The 21,161-nt window shown below is 55.3% G+C and overlaps 1 protein-coding gene across 2 annotated transcripts in view; it reads right to left on the bottom strand.

The window, feature by feature from the left end:
• Nucleotides 1–21,161, bottom strand: part of SLC6A6 (solute carrier family 6 member 6) — a gene marked incomplete at both ends in the record, with an annotated part of 69,956 nt that overhangs the window by 7,826 nt on the left and 40,969 nt on the right. For both annotated transcript variants that reach the window (XM_084247626.1, XM_084247627.1), the window contains 5 exons: nucleotides 2,154–2,266; nucleotides 5,807–5,931; nucleotides 6,061–6,164; nucleotides 7,318–7,452; nucleotides 13,593–13,725. In XM_084247626.1, the coding sequence (XP_084103752.1) occupies nucleotides 2,154–2,266; nucleotides 5,807–5,931; nucleotides 6,061–6,164; nucleotides 7,318–7,452; nucleotides 13,593–13,725 (610 nt within the window). The remainder of the gene's footprint in view (nucleotides 1–2,153; nucleotides 2,267–5,806; nucleotides 5,932–6,060; nucleotides 6,165–7,317; nucleotides 7,453–13,592; nucleotides 13,726–21,161) is intronic.

Here is a 21,161-nt window from a genome sequence, read left to right as displayed (position 1 = left end):
ATTTACCAAGTGTGCACGGCCCAGGTGCTGGCCCAACCCAGTTTCCCTGGCCCTAGAGGGCAGCCATTGCACCCAGCACTGGGACACTGCAGATGAATGAGGGGGTGTTGGGGAGTTAGTGTCTGATGGGGTCTAAGTTTCAGTGTAGGGAGATGAAGATGTTCTGGAAATGATGGTAGCCCAACAATATGCATGCACAAAACTGGGCACGAGACAACAGTCAAGATGCCCATTTTATGTCATGTGTGGTTACCCCACACAGGCGCATGGAAAGCCTGGCCTGAAGCCTGGCTCATGTGAGCACCGTGCCTGGCCCCTGGCCCCTGGCCCCGGAGCTGGTGTGTGCAAGGCAGCCGCCAGCGGCAGCAGCAAACCTTCCATTCCCAGGTGCAAGGGAGGGGGTTCTGCCCTCTGCCCTGACTGCCAAGACATCATGTTCTAACACCTCGGTTCAAGTCCCAGCCTCGCCCACTGTGGGCATTATTGTTGGGCTCTGAACTTGAGTGTGGACTCTGCAGCAGAGGTGAGGCTGGCGTGGAGCGCTCACAGGGGCCCCCTAAGTGCAAGGCCACCCCAGGGCCTGATCATGGTGCACATCTCCAGCCAAATCCTACCTGCCTCCCAGGAAGCAGCTTAGCCCAAGAGGCCTATTTTGGGCCCGTGGAGATGACATGCGTCATCATTTCTTAACCTCTCTCTGTTTTTGTTCTTTGCTTTCACTCGGAGCCCTGGAAGAAGCGATAAAGCCATTTGCTTGGGCCCCCTGAAGGCCAAACTCATTAACGAGGGATGATGAATGGAGCCCTCTTGCTGTTTACGCAGCTCAAGTCCATCAACAACTGCACAAGTATTTTGTTTTCAGTCTCCCAAATGTTTCCATTCTGTCTCTGCTAATCCTGATCCCTTCTCTGCCAAATCTCTCTCTCGTTCTTGACCTTGCCAGCGGAACGCCTCCTCTCCTCTGCCTGACCTTCTAAAACTTTCCTCCTATCTGTTTTGGAGTCCCCAGGGCCCTGCCCTGGGTACTGACTTTGAGGCTGTGGGCCAGAGGAAGTGGCAAAGCTCCAGAACTGGCCGCAGGCCCCACCCTCACAGGTCCCAGCTGACTGAAGACTCCGCCTGTGGCAGCTGGACCCCCAGATCACATAAGAGGCTGCAAATGCCTGTTTTTCAGTGACTGACCTCAGAGGGGGGCCCGAGTGGCACTGTCCACAGGGCTGTTATTGACCAGGCCCTCACACAGGGCCAGTCACGCCTGGTTCTGGGCTGCATGTGGAGAGGACCCTGTGGGAAGGCACATACTCCAGGAAAAGGGGGCCAGAGACTCAGGATAAGCACCCAGCACCACGGACTGTGTAGGCACTGCTCCCGCCGCTTCCTGCAGAGTGAGGTTGTCTGATTGCACCTGCTTGGCTGATGAGGAAACCAAGGCTCAGGAGGAGGAAACGTGCCCAGTGCCACAGAACAGCATGGAGGGCCTGGAACCTTGTTGCCCCCAAGTTGGTCTCGGCCTCTCCTTGGCTCCCAAGGACACGCCCAGCAAAGGGATAGCACGAGGGGGCCGGAAGCACAGGAACACATTGCTGAGGAGGGGGGACACCACCTCCGGAGGGCAGAGCCAGTATGGTCAGCATCAGGGCCAGGTTGGGCGAGGCTCCCCAAGCCTGCCTCCGTGTGTAAAGCACTGGGGGACCAACATGCGCTTCCACGTGCCCGAGGGAGCACAGGAACTCAAGTAGAGCCCAGGTGGTCCCAGCAGTTCTTGGGACTAGACACACTGCCTAGATGGCCCTCCCACACAGGGGTACCCTCCCACGTCACCTCAGAAGCCTCACCACAGGGCATCCCCTACTTGCTCTCCTGTTCCTACTTGAGGCTTCATTAGAACCACATCTCTCATGTCCATTTCCCTTAATAGGGGCACGGGGGGAGCAGAGACTTGATCTTTGAGGCACATCCCTTGCCTATGGAGCTGAGGTCTTCCCCAGTTCTGAGGCCTTGGAGGGCCCCCCTCACTGGCTGAAGCTGCTGCAAGTCTGATGTGAGGGCAGGAATGGGTGTGACTACCTCTCAGAGGAGGAGGCTTTTCCAGAACCAGGTTCCCTGTGGGCAGGAGAGTCGTACCCTAGGAAGTCCCCTTCTTTGCTACATACCTGGCTATCCAGTCCAAGCAAGAGAAGCATGATAAAAAAAAGAATGGACCAAAACGTGGGCAGCGGCATCATTGTCACAGCTTTTGGGTAGGCAATGAAGGCCAGGCCGGGACCTAGAGGGAAGAGAAAATGGGGAGGGGCAGAGGGGGAGACACGTCAGTGACCAAGCTACCCAGGACACCAGCTCACACAAAGACACTTGGGTCTGAGACGGGTCTCCCAAACCCAAAATGCAGGGCGGAGCCGGGTCTGAATTCTTGCTGGGGGAAGAGACCAGGCCTGTCTCACTTTCGGGTGGGACGCACCGGGGCTCAGGTGGGGCCCCGTTTTAGCATCTGTCTCCTAGGCAGCAGCACAGTGGCCTCCTCACATACCAGAATCCAGACCGACACTGGGTATTTGGGGCGGGAAACGGAACTGAGCCTGGACTCAGTCAGCAGCTTGGAAAAGGAGGGCTCCTCCCACCTCCCCAGCCCCCCAAACCAGAGCAACCATGCCCATGTTTGCTGGAAGGAAGCAAAGGGGAAAGTTCTGGTTATCGGACTCTGAAGCCCTCGATGGCAAAGAAAAGGTTTCTACTTTTTGAGTTGATGGATGACGAAAACATTCATTGTATGAGTAGAAAGTAAAAAAAGAATCCTGAACCGTACCCCACAGGGCAAACATCTTTCCAGGGATGCATCTGCGTACCCACCGGGCAGGGTCACGCCAAGCCCCAAAGGCCAGGCTGGGGCCACCCATAGCTGAGGGGAAGAGAGCACCGGGCAAGACCCCAGGTCCGGAGACCCCCAGGCACCCTCGGTTCTCATTCTGCCATCTCCAATTACATCGCCACGCGCCCTCCAGAGCCTCAGTTTCCCCTGAGAAATGAGGGGCAGGTCACCGGAAATGACTCCCAAGGAGCCGTCAGTGCAGACTCTCCATGCCGATACCACTTCCTTAGGAAAGGGCTTCTGGTTTCCAAAGAGGGGCTGACAGAATCTGGGGGCAGGGTCGGGGAGACAGGAGCCCTGCCTCACTGACTGCAAACGTTGCCGAGACAACGTCTCCACCCCGCCGCTGAGAGGAGGTGCCGGGGAGGAGCTGAGCTGGGTGGGGCCTGTGGTGGGTCAGAACGGCGGCCTCAAAGACCTGTGCCAAGAAAATGAAGTAAATTCACAACTAAAAAAAAGTCTACAAAATGTGAAACAAAAAGGGCCAGAGGCGTGTTAAATTAAAGCAGCTATTAGACTCCAAATGGATGTTTTAGGACTGGAAAATAAAAAATCCCACAAAATTTTGAAATGCATGGGAGCCAGAAACCACAGCCCCTCCGGAGTTCACCACAAACGTGGTGGGCTAGGGCGAGTCCTTCTGAGGCCCAGAGTCCATGGGACCCGAGGAAAAGCCAACTGGGGCAGAGGCAGGAAATTCCACGTGACGTGGGGAAAGGAGTCCAAGTTGCGACAGAGCCGAGTTTCCTCCTGGACCAGGACCCCGTCCCCACAACACGTGACCTCTGGCCCCCATGGGTCCAGGTCGCTGCGTGAGGAAGAGTCCAGCCGACTGCGAGACAGATGTAAAATGGGGCCCCCCCGCCACCCCCCACCCGCCGGGGCCTGGTGAAGTTTCTCAAGGCGCTCGTTTCTGTATTTCAGTTTTGCCTTTCTCAGGACGAGGGTCTGAGTGGGGAACTAGAGAGAGAAGTCGTGTGAGAGCACGCGGCGCCCCGGCCCCTCTGCAGCCTCTCCCCCGCGGGGACGCGCACTCCACGTCTCGTGTGCACTCCGTTCGGCTAAATAATTCTCTGGTTCAGATGCACTTCGCTCAATATGGTGCTTGTTAAAAGCTTATTAGAGAAATAATCACCCTGGATGTGTTGGCTGTTCAGACATCACCGTGGGAAATAAATGACAAGGCCTTTGAAGTGGACGAGAGGAAGAAAGCCACTCAGGTCGATGATAGAGACACAGATATAAAAAGACCTAGTTGTCCACAGAGAAAGATCGGTTTGATATAAATCAAGGTATATCGCCCTCCGCCAAATTGGCCCATGGTCCTGCTGTTTCCCAGTCAATCCAAAAGGGTTTGCGAGCCCTTGATTAAAGAAAGCCACCTGTGGGGGTGGTAGACACTGCCCTCTTGTCATGCTAACTATGCAACTCCCAAGTGGGAGTGGATATTTCTGGAATGACTTTCTGTGTCCTCAGTCTCTGGCCTATCTTTTGGGGCTCTCGGGAGGGAAAACTATGTCGGATGGTCCGGCTTAGGACTGGGGCAGTGGAGAGATTGGTGGGGCCGAGGTGTGGACCTGCTGAGGGTCCTGCGGCCTGGGGTACAAGTTGGCTTGCTCCCAGAGCAGTGTCTTTGCCTAAGCAGAGCAGAGCCCAGGGCCTCTGAGGTCAGAGTCCAGACATGTCCTCACACAGGAAAGGCCAGAGGCTGTCAGTGTCTAGGCTGATGGGGAGGCAGAGAGGGTACATCCTCATGTCAGAGGGCCCACCCAGCATGTGTTGGGCAGACTGTCCCAGAGCCCAGTTCTATCCCTGACCATACCTCCCCAATTCTAGGGCTCTCTGCCTGGGGAACTGGGGGAAGCAAGGGCAAGGACGACACCAATTGGGGGATCTGGCTGTGCCTGAGCCTGGTCTGTAGTGGTGCCTGGAGCTAAGACCTTACTCTATTGTTTGGGCCAGAGAGTCAGTCCAGGACCCTTGCCTGCCTCCAAGTGGCCCCGAAGAGGTTATGAGAAATCAGGAGGTGAGGCAGGCAGCTGACCCCCCAACTTGCAAGTGGGTTGGGCAGTGCTGGGGAAGAGTGGAGAAGCCAAAAGGGCGGTCATATAGGGGAGGGGCCTGGGGGCCTAAGTCCCACAATTAAGTCCCTGCAGTGTGACGGCTACAAGTGCTGGATTAGAGGATCCATGGCAAATGCTAGAATCTAGGTCCCTGAGATTCTGTGGTTCTGAGACCTCGTAATTCTGTTTCCAGAACCATCTTGACGGAGCTCCAGGATCCCAGCCCAAGACCCCAGGCTTTGCAGGGACTGACTCTGAGACTCCCCTCCTCTTGCGGGTGTGCCAGGATTAGCGTCCCAACAGGGCTCACATGCTGAGGGGTGATGTGATGGCCCCAAATTGGACCTGTCAGTGTCCCAGAGGGCAGACTGCGTGCCCACTGCCTCTCCCCTACCCAGTGCCTACGGTGGTGCCTGACACAGGGTAGAAACTCAGGTGGAATGAATGAACGAGCTCACTTAGAGGGGGCGCGAGGAGCAAAGTGCAAATACAGAAACCAAAGCTGAGAAGGTGGTGATGGAACGCCGATTGGTGGCTGACCTGGGCCTGCATCAGGAAAGTGGTTTCTGTTGCTGAAACCGGGAGTTTTCTGGGGGAGGTGGGGGAAGGGGGAAGACCACAAAAAAGTAGCTAAATATTCCCCAACTTAGCCAACCCCCATGTTTCTGCCGCCCCTTGGGCCAAATTGCAATGAAAGTACTTAAAATTTAGCTTTATATACTCTTGATACTTGGGAAACATCTTGATGGGGGGGGTCCATTTTGGAAACCAGGCTCGTGCCCCCCCAAGCACCCTGGGGTCTGGCTTCATGCCTGCAGTACTCGGCTTACACACTAGGTGGCAGTGCCCACCACCACTGCCACCGATACCACCATACCTGACTCAGCCACATCAGCAATGTCCACCCCTTGCTCTTGTGCCATGAAGCCCAGGATGGAAAAAATTGCGAAGCCAGACACAAAACTGGTACCACTGTTCAGGCATCCCAGCAGCAAACAGTCCCTAAGTTACACATATGTCAGGGAGCAAGTTAATTCACAACACAAGGAAGCCACGCTCCCTACTTCTTCTCTTTTTTGTTTAAACATCATCATTTCTAAGGTCCACCAGGCCCGCCGGCGCGACACTTGCCTGTACGAGTTGTACTTGTACTTGTTGTAGCTCCCCAGTGAGGTCATGGCTCCCAGGCAGATGGCATAGGAGAAGAATATTTGGGTCCCCGCATCAATCCAAACCTAGGGGTACGGGGTGGGAGATGGCAAGAAGAGAGAGAAGGGCTATCAGAGCTGGCTTCCTGGAGGAGGAGGAGGCGAGGGTCCCTGGTCATCTGGCAAGGAATGCCCATTGAAAGGTACAGGGTCTCAATTGCAATTGTAGCATCTTCACGGGAATCCAAGTTGCCTTTCAAGGGTAACACTGAGCTAGAAGGAACCCCAGAAGTAGGACCTCCCAAGAATGAAGCATCAGTGCAAAGAGACTGGGCTCTTGAAGTACATGGACACAGATTCCGACCATGGTGTGACCCCTGGGAAGGTAACAGGGCTCTTGGAGCTTCTGCACATCTGTAAAATGTGCTCCATGGCCCTGCCCTACAGAGCTATCCTGTGGGTTCAAAGAGTGAAGATTCAGCCAGACGTGTGGTAAGTCCCTAAGTCAAAGCTGCCATTGTTAATGTAATTGTTGACTAGGGACCCCTGAGTAAGAAAGGGAGGAACTCTCTAATGGACCTGTGGAAGCGACACTCTTCTCCAGAACCTTCAGCAAGAAGCTCCTGAGGGCCACAAAGCTGCCTGACAGCTGTCCTCCAAGGCTGGCCCCCTCCTGCTGAGGGCAAAGGACATTGGGGAGGAGGCCCAACCCAAACAGGCGTGGTTCCAACAAGTTTGAGGCTCCTGGGGACAAAAGGTCCTCAAAGTGCCAATAAAACCTTCCAGAGCTTCTCTGCTCCCCCGCAGGGATGTGGCTGCATGCCAGGTGGTGGACTTTTGGTGTTTGCCCCTTGACCTTCAAAAGGTCACCAACTCTGAATTCGATCCTCAGCCAAGGAGCCAGCCAATCTACAATGTCCACGATACAGAGCTCCAGCGGTGCGGGCAGAGGCCAGGTCCAAGGAGAAGAGCAGCTCAGAAAGATTCTCTCTCTCACCTGGCGCCATGCCTAAAGCAGACACTATAATTGGCTGGCCTCAGGAGGCCTCAACGTGAAAAGATACACACAGCTGGAAAGGTCCATGAGCGCCGTGAACAACCCGCCACAGCCCAGTGGAAAAGTACCAGGGCCGGCGGCCCAGCTGGATGCTGCACCCAAGAACCTCTGAACGGTGCTGCCAGCTCCCGCCACACCCTGCCCAGACCAGCCCTGGGGAGGGGACCGCCTGCCCCGCAGTACCTGTGGGTCCTCGAGGCGGCTGATGTCGGGGTACAGATAGAACTTGATGCCTGCGCCCGCACCGGGCAACGTCAGTCCACGCACCAGCAGCACCAGGAGCATAGCGAATGGGAACGTGGCCGTGAAATAGACCACCTGCGAGGAAGAACAGGACGTCAGGGGTGCCCTTGGCAGCGGCAGCACCGAGACGGCTCTGGAACCAAGATTCTTATCACCTGCTCTGTCACTTGGACACGTTGCTCAATCTCTCCGGGCCTCAGTTGCCTCACCTGTCACCTAGGCACCGGCCTCATAGATTTACTGAGACTGGATGAGAAGCATCTACACGTCTTTGCTGAATACGGAGGGCCTGCACAGACAGCGGTGGACAGAAAAGAAAGGAAAGCTCTGTCTTCGTGGAACTGACATTCCCAAAGGGTGGAGAAGGAAAATACAAAACAAGAGTGAACTATCACGTGTGTGTGTGTGAAAGGCTTAGCCAGGAGGTTGGCACTTGGCCCCTAGATCACATCAGCTAACCCTGTACCTGTGAGCGTGATGCACAGCTAAGTGCATCAGTGTGGGTGCAGACCCCAGCTCTGTCCCCTCACTTGACGTGCGACCTCAGCCATGAGGCTGAACCTTCCTTGGCCTGTAGCCTCATGTGTGAAACAGGAGGTAAGAACCACGGCAGCCCTCATCAAGGCTGTTGCTTGTGGCACCACTCAAACAACAGCGGCATGCAGGGACTAAGACACGGGCCTGCCTGGGAACTTCAGGGCCCCCTGGCCTGCCTGGGAAAGGCCCTCCACTTCCTGGGGACTGGGAGGCAGGCCCCCAGGCTTCCCTGGGTCAGGCAGCCCATCCCAGACAGGCCAAGGTCAGACATGAGGTGGGGGCCAGAGGACCAGGCTGGCCTTTCCAACCCCAAAGACCTGCCCTCCTCTCCCTGTGAGGGGGAATCTTGAAGGTGCCTCACCAACAGGTGCTGGAATTTCTAGCAGGGCACCAGCTGAGAAAGGCCTCCGTAGGCACAAGCCCCACACTGTCACTCAAAGAGGCGCAGGGGCCTCTCTACAGAGGGCTGGCTGCACCAGAGCCGCGGGGGCGCATCGTTTGGAGCATGGGTACAGGGACGGTACTTGGCTGGTGAGGATCTCGCAGCAAGCACAGTCCACCTAAGTTGCTCAGCTGCTCAGAGCCTCTGACTCCCAGAGGGTCTTAGGGACCCACTTCACTGGCGAGGAAACAGACCAGAGCACAGAGGAGCATGGCGGCACTGCTGAGAGGAAGGGGCACGACAGACCAGGCCCGTGGACACCAGGAACTGAGACAGGCAGCCTTCTCCGTGACCATTGTCCCTTCCAGTGGGAATAAGCAGCCAAGGACTTTCAAAATGGGGAGGAAGCTCTTAGGTCTTTCCAGTTCTGCTGCCCCCAGTCCATCACCTCCAGTCAGCACTTATTAAGCACTGTCTGTGTACCTGGGCTATTCAAATGCACCAACTCACGTCACTTGGTCCTGCCTTAAGCCTGGGAGGTAGTTTCACGGCCTTTTGAAGGTGAGGATACAGAGACCCAGAGAGCGACAATGCTTGCCCAGGTGACCTGACACTTGGGTGGCAGAGCAGCTCGTCCTGCTCTGATGATGACCGTGGAGGAGAATGGATTCAAATCCTCCCAAAGGCCAGAGGGAGCATGGGTAAGAGCTCGAGCTCAGCGAAAGGCTTGCTGGGAGACCTCGAGCAAGCCCCTGCCCCTCTCTGGGCTTCATCTCCCCACATGGATGGGGAGCAGGGGCCAGATGAGGCTGAGGTTCCCTCCAGTTCTTCTGCTCCAAGGGGTGGGGGTCAGGTGGCGCAGACAGGGTTGGGTCTGTCCTGCCCTTGCCACCTCCCAGTGTCACATCTGTCTACCTGTCCCATGTGCCCACCTTGCTGGCCACACGTGAGGAGCCACAGATGCCTCTGCAGTGCCTGTGTCCCCACCCCTACCCCGTCTCCCTCTGGGCCTGTTTCCACAGCCAACTTATTTCCATCCTTATTTCCTTCTCCTTGGAGCTAAAAATCCTCATGATTTCCCCAGGACAAGAAAGCAGCGTGTAGGGTGGGGGCAGGTCAGGAAGCCACAGAGGGGGTGAAAGAAGAAAGCAAACCTGCCTGCCCCACAGGCTGCTCCTCCCTTCCTGCAGACAGGCCCCCCGACATGTTCCCACCTCTGGGACCCTGCAGTGGGCCACACCCGGGACTTTTGAACAATAGCTGCTGACAGCAGGCCCTCCCCAGAGGGCGGCCACTTCAAAGCCAACCCACAGGCCGGGCAACCAGGCTGACTGTGGCCAGAGGGCTTTGTGTCAGGGACACCGGACACCTCTTGGGGATGGGGGTGGCTTCCTTGTTTCCATGTATTTAATTTATTTAACAAGCACTCAGTAGCACTTACTGTGTACCAGACACTAAGAGCTTTGTGAGCCTGAACACATGTAATCCTCACAAGCACCTGAGGAGATAGGTACTATTATTACATGCACTTTCTAGAGGAGGAAACTGAGGCCCAGAGAGGTGATGTCATCTGCCTGGGGTCACACAGCTAGTAGGTGGCAGAGATGGGATTTGATCTAGGCCTCCTGGCTTCAAGACCCCTCAACCTGTGTGTGTGTGTGTGTGTGTGCACGCTGCTTCTCCCCAAATCCAGAGCAGAACACCCCAGCTAGTCCCACCACCTCAGCTGCCTCTTTGGAAAACCGCCCTTGTTTTGCAGAATTCTCCACTCTAAGGCTGAGCCCCTGAGAGCCCTTCTCTCAACTTTTCCGTGACTCCCCTGGGATCCTCAAGGGAGAGGCTGGTGCCAGCCGCCGCCAGTGGGCCTCTGGCGCTGGCCCAGCAGGCTTTGCCACGGGACATGGTATTTTTCCACTCTTGCTGGCGAGCCTCCGTGGCTCCTCTGAGCCCTCGACCCAAAAGCCCTGTGGCCCAATTGCTCTGGAAACTTGCAAGGACAACTCTTCCTCCTCCCTAGAGATATGGGGAGAAGGTGGCCTTCGAGGCAGGAGGAAGCTGGGCTGACGCCCCAGCTTCCTCTGGGGGTGAAGGCCTGGGAGCTGGGTTACCCTTCCCAGCAATGAGGGATCATGGGTTATGTCTGGCCCCAAGGCAGGGCCCAGCAGATCTCAGACACCCCCATGTCAGGGGAGAACACAGGCTGTGGGCTGGACCCCACCTCTTGGCTTCTAAACACAGACAGGACGAGCCTGCCCAGAGGCTGGTGATCAAGAGAGCATCTGTGCTCACATCCAGGAATGTACCCCCTTGGAGCTGCACTTCCTGTGTGAGGCTCTGAACTTCTGTCACCTTCCAGGCCTCACAAGTGGCAAGAGCAGGACCCTGCCAGCATCGTGCCCCACTGCATGGCCAGGCCAGCACAGAACAGGCGGCAGCCAGCAGCTGGAAAAGCAAAAGGCACCAAGGTCAGGAGCTGGATGGCCCAGGTTCAAATCCTAAGTTGGTCACTGACAAGCTGTGTGACCTTGGGCAAGTTCATTAACCTCTCTGCACCATTTCCGCGTGTGTAAAGCAGGACCAATAAGCACACACACGACAGAACATCATGAGGATTAAACAAGCTAATCAACAGCACTGAGAGGGAGGGGCCTGGCACTCGTGTGCTGCACAGCATCTGTGGCCATTATCACTATTTGAATGAATTAAGCCACAGCATGTTCTGGGCCAAGTTTCCGGCCCTTGGAATGCTGAAAATCACAAAAAAGGGAAATTGAGACTCAGAGAAACACTTGAACTTGTGTCCTGAGTCTCTAAGGCCTGGCTCTTCCTCCATCCAGCCCCTGCTGGACAAGTGTCAGCCACTGGAGCAGGGCCCTGGCCAGCATGGGGCCTGTCCTGCTGCTGCCTGTGGGCCCAGCACCCACAGGGTAAGTGAGCCTGGTCCGTGCCAGGGCTGGAAGCCATGGCCGGCGGCGGCAGGCCGGCCATGGGGCTAGAGGAAGTCCGCCGAGCCTAGCTGTGTTTGTCTTGGCTTCTCAGAGCTGGCCCAGGCCCTGCTATTGTTCTGGGAACCACGCCTGCCCCTCAGGGGCCCTGGAGCCGCCTGAGGAGGAGGCTGTTTCCAGGGGTGGGGTAGGGGAACCTCTGTCAAGTCACGTCTTCGTCGGCCACAGTGGCAGCCTAGCACCCCCTACTCCTGCCTTAGAGCCTCTTCTGTCCCTTCACACCCCTCTCAGACGTGGCTCGCTGCTCCTGATGGACACTGGCCTTCTCCATCCTTCACAAGGGGCTGCTCATACACCTCCCGGCCTTTGCATTGACTATTCTCTCTCCTGGGAATCCTCTTCTCTCCCAGATATCCACATGGCTCACCTCCAGACTTGCCTTCACAGCTGTACCCCCTAATGGCCTTCGTGGTGACCCTTCCTGACCATCCTATTTATAATTATACCAGAACTCCCTGTCCTGCCTTGCCATGTTCTTTTCTCCCATTGGTCTTACCATCAGAGTCCTATATATTTTAGACACTCATCTGGCAAAGCCAGCGGATCTGGCCTGGACTGTCTGCGTTGTCTGTGTGTCCCTGGCCCCATCCCTCCATCAGCACCCAGCAGGTCAAGTCAGAGGAGCGCAGAGTGGGTGACTGTGACTCCAGCACAGCTGGGGTCCATGTGCTCTAGAAGCTTCCTGACACTTAACCTAAGTGGGGAAATGGAGGCAGCAAGAAGGAGCTGGTGTTCACTACACCGGCTCTGCCCTAAGCTAGGTCCCTCATACCCCTCACCTTAACCGTCACTACTGCCCATTTTCCATGCGAGGAAATGGAGGCATGTTGGATAAGCCACTTGCCCTTGACTGAGCTCAGTTCCCTCATCATTTAAAGAAAGGCAATGAAGTGGGTCGAGCAAGGTAACGAAATGGTAAGAGGAAATGGGATGACACAGGTGACGGCATATTTCAAGGAGGTGGGGTACACGCCCTCCACCTCCACTGTCCCTGGGAGGGACATGTGGGGGGTTCTGAAGCCTAGTCTGCTTCCTCCCCAGACTGCATTTTAGGACTGCTGGGAGCATGGCATGCAGGCCCCCTCCAGGAGCGCTCCCCATTTCTGCCTCTGCAACTTGGGATCCCAGATCTTGCCCCACAGTGGCAATGCTACGATTTGTTCAGACCCATAATTTCGCCAAAGGACTCTTCACAGGCGAGAACACGGTCCTTCACGCTGATCTCAGTCACATGCAAGGCCCTTCCCCAGTGACCTCACTCCCAACGCCACCTTAATATACAACTGGACTCCTGGGCTTTTTCATCTTAAGGAGTTTTCCCCCGTCAAGATACGGATGATGGGGGAAGGACAGAGAGGACCTGTAAAGGCAGGCCGGCTGTAGCTCAGCGCTCTGCTCAGGGTCACGCCTATCTTAGCAGACCCCCTCTGTACCGACCGGTCCTCAGTGACCCCAACATCAGCCTGTGTCTTGGGTATCAGGCCACTGTTCTGCTCTGTTAACAAGTAACATTTTGTTTATAGGCAAACATTTTCATTATTGCCAATATACCAGTTCTACCAAAAACTTTAATGACAAGCTAACATTTTAATTATCAGCTACCATCTTTGTTAATAGCTAACATCCTAGTCACCGTGTAACATATTAATCAGCAGCAAATATTTCAGCGATGGTGAATACTCTTAGTTAACAACTAACATTTTGGTTAGGAGCGAAGGACATCATTATCATTGAACAGTTTCCTTAATAACTAACATCTTAGCTGCCAGATAAAATTTTACTTGTAAGGTAATTCAGTTAGTCTGACTTGGCAGCGCAAATCCCCGCAGTGCTTCTCCAGTCTCGGCATGTGGGTCGTGGGGGATGCTGTTCAACAGCGATGCTGATGCTGTGGGCCTGGGGCAGGCCCAGGGCTCTGCATTTCTAATAAGCTCCCCAGGAAGCAGAAGGTGAATGAAGTCAGAGTTAACTTTGCAAGGCAGGAGTCCACATTATTGTGAACAGTTCCCAGCTAATTTGTCAGTTACAACTTCAACCTTTGTTGTCTGCATTAACTGCCAGCACCTCTATGGGAACCCCAGTGAGTGCAGCTCAAATTGGGTGGAGGGGAGTTTTTCGAGCTATTGGTTAAACATCCAGAGCTAGTCACTGGACATGGGGGAGAGAATCTTGGCCAGGAAACGGGCAAGTGCTTCCGGAGGACTGATGTGTCAGCACAAGTCCCCCGCTAGGTCCGGCCAGTTGGGAGAAGGCCTCCTGTGAGGCAGGGGAGGGACAGAAGGACAACTTACTTTCCCCGTGGACCTGACGCCCTTCCAGATGCAGAAGAAACAGATCAGCCAGACGAAGAGGAGGCAGAGAGCCAGGTCCCACTTCAGAGAGCCGGGGTCATCGATGCCGGAGGACAGGCTCAGCACATTGCGCCTTCAAGCAAACAGAGCACAGGTCAGTCAGGCCAGCGGGGGTAGAGCCAAGGCCTGGGCAGCCCCTAGTCAAGCCACCTGGCCACTCTAAGCCCTGGAACCCCGTTGGTCTCAGGGCACAGTTCACCTCATGTCAGAGTGTGGCATGGCAACGGGAAAACCTGGCTCAACTCGGCCAAGCCTCGGGCAAGTTAAGGAACTCATGAGCCTCAGTTTCCTCATCTGTCAAAAGGGTCCTGAGCCCTGAGTGACTGGGGATCCTTCTTCAGTACCCTCTTTGGCCAAACATGAGGTTTCAACTCAGCTTCCCTGTGCCATCACTGGTTTGGGTTAGTTATCCCACCTCCCAGACTTAGGTCTCATCTCTAAAATGGCAACAACCCTCCCCCATACATACCTCTTTTATTATTTGCTCCTGTTTTTTAATCTAGGTCTCTCACTACTATGTGACCTCAAGAAGATAGTGTCTGTTCCCTCCGTGGCTGCACTTCGCCCACCCACCTCTTCACAGGAACTGTTGTTAGGAGACCCACGTCAGCACCAACTACGGCGTGGCCAGAAACTGACACACATAGTCCTTGTGACCTCCTGCCGTCAAGGAGGCCAGGACAGCTCCCAGCACAAAGCTGGCACCTAAGCAGAGCTGGTTTTCTCCTTGCTCCTGGCCAGGGTGGGGAAGGTCTTGGAAGGAGGCGGTCAGTAGCTTGACGGACAATGAACCCAGGGCAGCCATCAGCCCTGCGCAGCGTTGCACGGCAGAGTCCAGGTCTTGGAGTCAAGAACCCGTGACCAGCACACACTGCATGCCAGCACCTACTCAGACACATCCCGAGGGCAAGTGGCATCAGAAACCAGAGCAGGGACCATGACATCTAAAGCCCAGACACTGTCCCTGTTGTCCCAGAGCTATGCCTGCTACAGCCGTGCCCAAGGGCAAGCACATGGACTTGATGCCTGCCCTGAGTCTGATACTCGCCTGCCCAGTGCGTCTCCGGGCCAGACTATGGAAGACAGGGAAGTGGCTCTCCCGGGGAGGGCTGGTTTTCTTGCTAAGGAAACTATTTGAAGACCACTCTTTCAGAAAGGGGACTGGAACTTTGAGCCTCAGTTTCTTCTTCTGCAAATCACAGTAACAGAGATCCTGCCCCACGATGTTGCTTGGGAAAGCAGCCCAGACCATCTCACTCTCAGCCAGCTGGCAAGATGATCCCCAAGGTCGAATCCGGGTTCTTGGACCACCCATGACATCAAGACTTTTTCATTCCTTTCCCTTTTGTTTCAAAGAAACTTCCACATGGGGATCTTGAATAAAACCATGATTCCCATCTCAACTGGCTTTCAAGAAAGGCCTTTCTTCGGGTTCACTGCTATGATCTCAACACATAGTAGGGGTGCAATAAGTACCTAACGAGTGAAAGAAAGACCTCAACCAGGATGAACGGCAAGTTCACTGTCACTCTGGATCAACCCATGAGACCTGGGCGGGCGTCCCTACCTCGGATGGCATGTGCACGCAGTGGTATCAACAATACAAGGGCCATGACGGCCCCCTGGCACAGGCCTTGCCAGCTCACCTAGTCCACGCAGCAATCATGCACCCATTTTACAGGTGGGGAAAGTCGAGGCCAGGGTCCAAGTGCCCATGGACACACAGTCTAGCAGGTGGCAGAAACCCCACACGCAGGCCAGTGCTCTCAATACACCAATGAAGAGAGAAAATAGAGCTTCAATCATAAAAAGAATCTCAAGGGTCTCCCCTGGTGGCGCAGCGGTTGAGCGCTGGGCTGCGAGGCTGCCTGCAGCCTCTGCAGCGCCGGTTCGTTCCCCGGCCACCGGCAAGGGTCCCACAAAAAAAAAAAAAAAGAATCTCTAGTTTCTGCTGCAAGCAGGTCACGTGGGAGACACAGGAGGCGGCCATCGGTCAGTCAACTCCCGGGTGCCCAGGGTCCTGCCATGCACCTGTACTAGCTTTGCACCCTGCCTGTGTGCCTCCAGAGCTCAGCACACTCCCATGAGGCCCATGGCTGCCCAGCAGAGTGGCAGTGGCAGAGGAGCCCTTTCCACTCCCCACCTTGCACCCTGGTGCTCCAGACTAACCGCAGGTCGTGTCTGGCACCCTCACTGTGGACAGCCAAGCCCAGGCTCTCACAGGCATGCACACAGTAGGTGCTCAGCCAGTGCTGAGGAGGTGCCCCATCATGAGATGGGAGGCTGGCTGGCTGGCTGTGGGCAGCAGACCAGTGAAGGCGACCACATGCAGCCAGTGTCACATGCTGGGTTCTGCACCATGGCAGTCCCTGGCAGGACCCCACTGTGGCGATGGGTAACAATCGAGACTTGTGTCTTTGACCCAGCAGTTCCACTTTTGACTCTAGTCTCTTACAACTATCACATTTGGCTGAAGACAGGGCGCACCCCAGCTATTCATCACGGCAATGACCGGAGAAACAGGAGGACGACAAGTTCCCTGTGTACTGATAAGGAGCTATAGCCTGGAGATAAAGTAGGTGCACCAAGCAAGGCGCCCACAGACGCTCCCCATTGTGTGAGGGGAGGGGTGGTGCACAGGGACTTGAATAAACCGAGGACTATTTCTGGCAGGATACACAAGAGGCTGGGGAGGGGCACCTGGTGAGGATGTGGCGGAGGGGACTTGAGCACCAGTTAGCTTTTATTTTTAACTGTTTGCATATTTATAATGTGCACACATCACTTCTATAAAATTTATTTTAAATTCTTGAAAATGTTTGTAATGGGCCGTGCAGACGTCCTAGGAATGGAATGAATTGTATCTCATCAGTCTGGGGTTGTCATAACAGAGCCCTATGCGGGCTGCGTGCCAGTGACCAACATCCTTTCCAAAAGCATCTCAGGGCAGCAGTGCGGGTCCGCCTGAATTGCTTTGCAGGGGACCCATTTTTGAAGGACCCTCCATAAGTCCCTTCTGTGTCGCACTCCGGTGGCCTCGGCCAGAGCAGAGGAGCTATTGAGCCCTCCCCCTGCAGAACCCAGGAGTGGTCAGTAAAGCAGAGTGCACTGCCCCCCCCCACCTTCTAACCACCCAGAAGACTGCATAAGTGACCCCAAATCTGGCCACATCTGTTCGATAACACCATCCCTGTCTGGGCCCCCCCATTGCTCCCCAGACTATTTCTGCAGCCCCCTCACTGGTCTTCCAACCTCCATTCTCGCCCTCTATAGCCTCTCATTAAGAGGAAATCTATCAATACCCCAAGTCAGGGCAAGGCCCTCCTCTGCACCACATCCTCTCAAGGCTCCCTCCTTCCTGGCCAAGAGGGCCCTCCTGACCTGCCCTCCTTTTGGCCTCCCTGAAGGGCAGGCAGATAATCTATCATTCAGCCCAGACACTTTAATGCGCGAGGGGGGGCGTTAATAAGGAAGCAGGGGGTGTAAATGGGATGTATCTAGGATAAACTGGATGTACACACTGGGACCTCACTCTTGTATTGCCTGTTCACTTCCGCTTTCAGCCACACTATTTTCTGCTACGTTCCCTGAACTGGTTTTCTGTGCCTGCCTCAGGACCTTTGAACTGGCTATCCCCTTGGCTACTCATTACATGACATGCCACACCCACCCACTTCAGGTTTCAGTTCAAATGCCCCTTTGCCAGGACTGCCCTACCTGGCCGGGCTATGGAAAGTGCATGCCTGGCTACTCTCCTGCCCCTGCCCTGGCTTTATTTCTCATCACTTATCATGGCTGTCATAGTACAATTTTACTTATGCTACTGTTTAATGTCTCTCCTAGAATGTGATCTCTGTGGAGGCAAGGCTTCTGTCTGTCTTGAGCCAAAATAGTGCCTGGTACCCACTAGGTGCTCAACAGACATTAGTTGAGTGAACTATTAATAGCCATTTGGTTGACAAGGAAACTGAGGCTCAGAGGTTCAGGTATTCTCCTGAAATCACTGTGCTGAAAATCAACCTTGGCCTGGTTCCTTTTTTCTGATGCCACCCTGGGGACCAGCCACCGTATGCTGGGTCCCACGTTGCCCTTCAAGAGGGCCTCCGGCGTCCCAAGCTTCTCCGCATCATGACCAGAGGGAGGAGACCCAGAGGTGAGCTGCATTCTTGTCCAAGAATAGTAATGATTCATTCCAGGGTGGGATCTAAAAAAGAATCGCCTGGACGTCTGTTTTGAGTCGGCCGCCCCGCTGCCGTCCAGCCGGCACTCAGAGATGTAAATACGTCCTCCGAGTGGGCCAAATCGTTTCCTTTTGACTCCCGGCCAGCCATTTATTGGCGATGGCTCTTCCCTGGAGACCAGCGGAGGCAACAATTATAAAAGAGCCCGTCCGCCTGAGCGTGGGGCCGCGCAAGTCTTTCCCCAGCGCCTCCCCCTGCCGACAGCTGCAGGGGAAGATTGGCGGAGCAGGGCTTGTTTGCAAATATGACTCATTTCTTTGATTCTAATAACGTCTAATGATACGTGCCGAGCTCCCAGGGGGCTCCAGAGGAACTGGGGAGGAAGGCACGGCTCCAGCCTGATGGAGGGCAACTGGCCAGAGCTGGCCTTGCCCGTCTTGCAGGACTGGGTGGGAAGCAGGACCCTGGGGACAGAGCTGACCCCAGAGCAGGGATGGAGCGAGGCAGTTAAATTATGAACCTGGTGTGAAATGACCGTCTCATGGGCCCCGGTGGCTTTCCCAGGGATCTGGAAAAGGGCATCGCACAGACTTGCGCTGAGACTGCAGCTTTAGCTTGGCCCAGGGGTCCAGGCCAAGAGAAAACCCAACTCGTAAGCTGACAGTGGGGTCACATGCATGCATGGTACAGTGTTTCCTGTGATGGTGGGCTTGCCCTGGGCCGTGATGGGTAAGGACACAGACAAGTGGACTGGGTGGCATCCAGGGTTGGCTCCATCTAGTGACGTGTGTAACCCTGGACAAGATGCTTAACCTCTTGGTGCTCAGGGTCTAACCAGACGCCTGGCATCTGGAGGCCGTCTTTAGCACACCCCTTGCCTTAGCGCTTGAGGTGCCAGGCCCACCCAGCAGGTCATGCAGCTCGGTGGGAGCCAGTCAGCCCCCCAGGAGCACCACCCACTGTACCCACTGCCTCCTCTTATAAAGAGGGAGATCAACAGGCCCTGCCCGGTCCAGAGCCAGGAGGAAGTCAGGGCTCCCACAGAGCCTTGTTATCTCCGGCTCCAGGGAGCTCGCAGCACCCATCAGGCACCTTCTGCCAAAAGAAAGGACAGCTCAGGGACCCAACTGTCAGCAGCAAGTAAGAGAAGCGAAGGCAAACAATGGCTGTGGCTGGGCTTTGGCACAAGGGGCGTAGAGACCCCCTTCTGAGAGTCTCACTGCTCTCCCCCCTCAACTGGTACCAGCCAGTGACAGCTCAGTAATATCCCAGCAAGTCACTCTCCAGGGAAACTCCAAAGGTGCTCACAGAGCCAGTGACTATTTTCAGGGGAAATCCTCTCAACTAAGTTTCACTGCCAAGGGAGCCTAGACTACTGAGGGCTAAGGCCTCAGAGGCCTTGTATACAGTTGGCACTCAGGACATGTCAACTTCTCTCCCATCAGCATGTTCCCTGGGTAAGGTCTAGAAAACAGATTTAATCATGCCAGTGTTCTTCTTATATCCTTCCAAGGTAAGCCCCCTTCGCTCAGACTCATCGACCTAGTATCTGAGGCTTTCAATCCTTTTCCATGGTCTCCTGTGTCCTATGCTCTGGCCAAACCAACAAGTTGCTGTTCCCAAACATGCAGGTGCTTTTGGGATGCCATGCCTCTCTGTGGGCTGTTTCTTCTGCTCGGGATATCTGTTTTCTCTGCTTGACAGCCTGGTGAGCTCCTATTCATCCCTCAATGTCCAGCTCATGTGACCCCTTCAATGAGGCCAGGCAGCAACTTGCTGCTCCAGGCAGTCCAGTGAAGGTTGGTACGTAATTAATAAAAAGCATCAGCACCCAGTGAGCATGTTCTGGCTGTGTGAGAATCCTCTCTGGTGAGGCAGGATCACAGCATGGGGGAACCTACTAGAGTCTCAACCTGGGTTGAGAGCCGACATGTTGGATTCACAATTGATTGGAGATGGGTGGGTAAGGCAGGGAAAGCAGTGAAGCCAGTGCTGGCGGTACCGGGTTGGGGGGAAGGGGGCAGCTGTGCAGGTGGGGCAGGTGCTCAAACTCTGGCTATACCCTGAAGGGAGAGTGAGAGGACCTGGGACTTGGACATGAGGTTTGAGGAAGAAAGGCGTTGGCAGGATTCCTAGACATTCACTAATTAAAAGGGCCTCTGGAAAGATGACACAAAATGACAGGGGCAAGTCCCTGGCAGTGCTCACGGGAGTCAGTGACTGCATGCCAGTTCTCTCTCCTTTCCGGGTTTCATGAGCAAGAGAAGGGAAGCAGCCCAAGAATCTCCTAGGAGAGGCCAGTCTGGGGACGGGCAGGGATGAAGTCCCTGTTGCAATATGGGGACCTTAAGGGCATTTGAGTAGGGCTATTCTTACTGCCTCCCCAGCGCGTGACGGTTACCACGCATCCACCGAGGACAGTAGTAACAACGGCCCACACTTACTGAGCAGGTTTCCAGGCAGCTCCTGCCTGGGCACTGCCAGCTGGGGCAACCCTACAAGCCTGGAGGGCAGTGCCAGGATGGCCCCACATGGAGATGAGCACACCGAAGCCCAGAGGGGAAAGGACCTTCCACGACAGGGTGGCAGCGAGGGTCGAAGTTGGGCCACCAGCCGGGTCTGAGGCAACGCCCCCAGCAGGCGCCTGAGTGGCTGGTTGGATGCCAGCGTCCTGGGTGGGGCAGGCCCTGGGTGGTCAGGCTGTGCCAGGAACAGCAGAGAAAGGACAGGGCTGTGGTCTCAGGCCCCATTCAAGTGAGAAGAATGAAGTGCCCACATTTCTTTGTCTGTAAACTCAGCTCTCCAGAGGGCGGGGAGCTCAAGGATGACGAATGTGCTGGTAATGCCTTCTTTTGTGTACAAGGGGAGAACATACCACAGAAAAAGCTTCAGTCCAAGTGAGTCTGGGGACCCAGGAGCCTCACCCTGGGTCAGGACAGGGACAAGGGCCCCTGCACCCTGTGAGACCCACTGACCCTTTCCTGCCTGCGATTCCCCAGCCTTGGCCTCAAAAGCATGTATGGCAGGTGCACTCAGGAGGCGATTCCCTCTCCTGTGGGCCTGCTCCTCCTGGCTTGGATTCTAAGAGGTGGAGACACCTTGGAAATGGCAAAGGCACACACGAAAGTCAGGGGTTCTCATCTCGTGAAGATCAGGGGCCACCCTTCCTTAACAGTGTCCCAGCCCTGGCTCTCAACCTCACGCAAGTGTTCCCAGTTAGCCCCAGGATCAGAAGGGCCACCCCCAGCCGAAGCCCCAACTGCCCCTGTTCACAAAGAGTGGGCAAGGAGGCACAAAGGTATTTCTGGTCAGCCTCCAAACACAGGGT

Source organism: Talpa europaea, assembly GCF_964194135.1.
Source record: "Talpa europaea genome assembly, chromosome: 11".
NCBI classification, from domain to species: domain Eukaryota; kingdom Metazoa; phylum Chordata; class Mammalia; order Eulipotyphla; family Talpidae; genus Talpa; species Talpa europaea.
This window is presented reverse-complemented; position numbering and strand designations above follow the sequence as displayed.